Source organism: Sclerotinia sclerotiorum, genomic scaffold (assembly GCF_000146945.2).
Source record: "Sclerotinia sclerotiorum 1980 UF-70 scaffold_34 genomic scaffold, whole genome shotgun sequence".
In the NCBI taxonomy this organism is placed as follows: domain Eukaryota; kingdom Fungi; phylum Ascomycota; class Leotiomycetes; order Helotiales; family Sclerotiniaceae; genus Sclerotinia; species Sclerotinia sclerotiorum.
The window spans coordinates 17,446-19,715 of NW_001820802.1; the positions used below are offsets into that span (position 1 = coordinate 17,446).

The window sequence follows — 2,270 nt, forward strand, 5'->3', positions numbered from 1 at the left end:
AGTACCATTCAGAAGATTTTCTTTATCATCGTTTGATTCGCATTTAAGGATGGAATCCGGTAAATCATGAGCAACTAATGCAGCCGCACCACTTGGAGTTTCAATAACAGGAGGAGGTTTGTTCTTTGCACTTGTCGCATATCGTTCACGATCCATGCTACCCATAGGTTGTGCTCTTTGAAGTCTCTGTTGCTTCTCTTGCTCATATTTCTCTCCACTTTTGAGATCTCCTATCTTCATTTGTCTCCACTCCTGTAACTGTTGAACTGCTAGTCGTAAATTTAACTCATCAATGAGACCTTTTGAAAATTCCTCAAAGTCATCATGATTCATCATTCTTGCAAAAGGTTTTGCACGGGTAAGAAGATCCCTCTCTTCTTTGGTGCGCTTTTTGTCAAGAGCAACTGCTTTCCGATATTCCAGAAGGTTATGTTCAAATATGACTTTTTTACGATCGGCTCTTTGAGTCAATCGCTGATTATATATGTTCATTACTGTCATTTTGAGTTCGAATTCCGGTTCTAACTTTCCTGTGATAGGATTAGTTCCATCACCAGGTTCGAATGACATAAGTTGAACAGCCTCTTCTGCTTCATTCGCATATTCGGTTTCGAATTCCAAACGACCAGGCATATAACCTTGAATTTCATGACATGATGGTACACTGGCTGTGGGTTTCTTTTTGGGTTGTGGAGGAGGTGCATTTTTAGCTGCCTCTTTTCGTTCCTCTATTCTTCTCTTTTTTTGAGCTTGAAATTCTTCTCGCGGTAATGCATCCATCAATTCGGTATCATGTGGACTGGCTCGTTTTGGTAATGGGAATTTTGGACTATCCAGATAAACCCTCTTGTAATGTTCTTTAACCTCATCTTTACTTCGGAATCCTCCAATGTGATCTGCAATATCTGCCCAAGATCCTAATCCATAAATCTCGCAGCCTTCCAATAACAATAACTCCTCATCTGCCCCCCAATCTTTTGTATAAATTGGAACGGAGTTTTGTTCAATGACTCGAAATGGATGAGTAGCCGGTTGATGTTGTGAGGAAGACTTTCCATCTGAGAAACATTGCACACATAGGTCATATTCATTGCAAGCGGAGTGGGCGCATCGAATTCGGACCTGTGATTGGAAATGAGTTAGATATTAGGACAATTTCGCAGGGTGGTAGATTGGATGTAAATGAAAATACCTACGGTATTAGTAATATCTGCGGAGCAAACATCACAGACATATTTAACACCACCCTCACCTCCCCTCATGGCCGTCTTCTTGCGAATGATACCCATTGTCAAGGTGGTTGTGAGGATTGACTTTGCGCCACAGTTGATTAACAATCAAAGATGACAAGATTGGGATTTGTTATTTGAGTAAAGTGATGTGATGGTTGATTGAATGTGATGAATTCTTTGATGAAATTATTTATTAAATTAATAAGAAGGATTAAAGTGGTTGTGATGTTGATGACTTTGGAAATATCTATAGGTAGACGGTAGTAGTAAATGCGATGAGGTTCCAAGAGTGGGTACACGGATTGTTGATGTGGCTTGACAAGGCTTGACAAGGCTACGGTCTGATAAGCTAATCTTGAATTGGCTCATCCATCAGCCACAGAATAAGGTGAGGCTGATGTTGGGGACCTTCAAAAGATTTGATTGACAAGTTCAAGAAGGAGTACTATAGGTTACTCATCAAGATACAATCTCATGATAACATGAGTAGAATCTGGATATTTCTGTTACTGTGGATATATAAGTTTACAACATCTTAATCTTACAAGTTGTATCGACGAACTTCTACACAGATGTACCGTACTCGCACTTGAAAGTTCTCCGTCAAACATCCAGACCGCTCTCCTTATCGGGTTTTGTTATCGAACTTTCGGGTTTAAGGTACTAGTACTCCACAATGTAATCCGTACTGAATGTACTGCCCGTCCACGTTGCTGTTGGAGAGAGACAAATGATGAAATGATAATATAATAATATAATAATATAATAATATAATAATATAATAATATAATAATATAATAATATAATAATATAATAATATAATAATATAATAATATAATAATATAATAATATAATAATATAATAATATAATAATATGTTCAAACTGAGTTGTTTGGAAGTAGTAGTATTATTAGATGTAGGTTAAACTAAGGATCTAAGTTACAGTAATGGTAGAATTGAAGATATTCCCAATTATGGTCCGTGCACCATAATGGTCATATGACCTCAATTCTAGGCCCATAATGACCTTAATTTCAC

At 37.4% G+C, this 2,270-nt stretch overlaps 1 protein-coding gene across 1 annotated transcript; it reads right to left on the reverse strand.

Annotated features, from left to right (window-relative positions):
• Positions 1-332: 332 nt before the first annotated feature.
• On the reverse strand, positions 333-1,289 carry SS1G_14454 (hypothetical protein; the record flags this gene model as incomplete). Its single annotated transcript, XM_001584507.1, has 3 exons — positions 333-443; positions 496-1,122; positions 1,197-1,289. 3 exons carry the CDS (start codon positions 1,287-1,289, stop codon positions 333-335), a joined length of 831 nt encoding a protein of 276 aa, XP_001584557.1.
• Between the last annotated feature and the right edge of the window lie 981 nt (positions 1,290-2,270).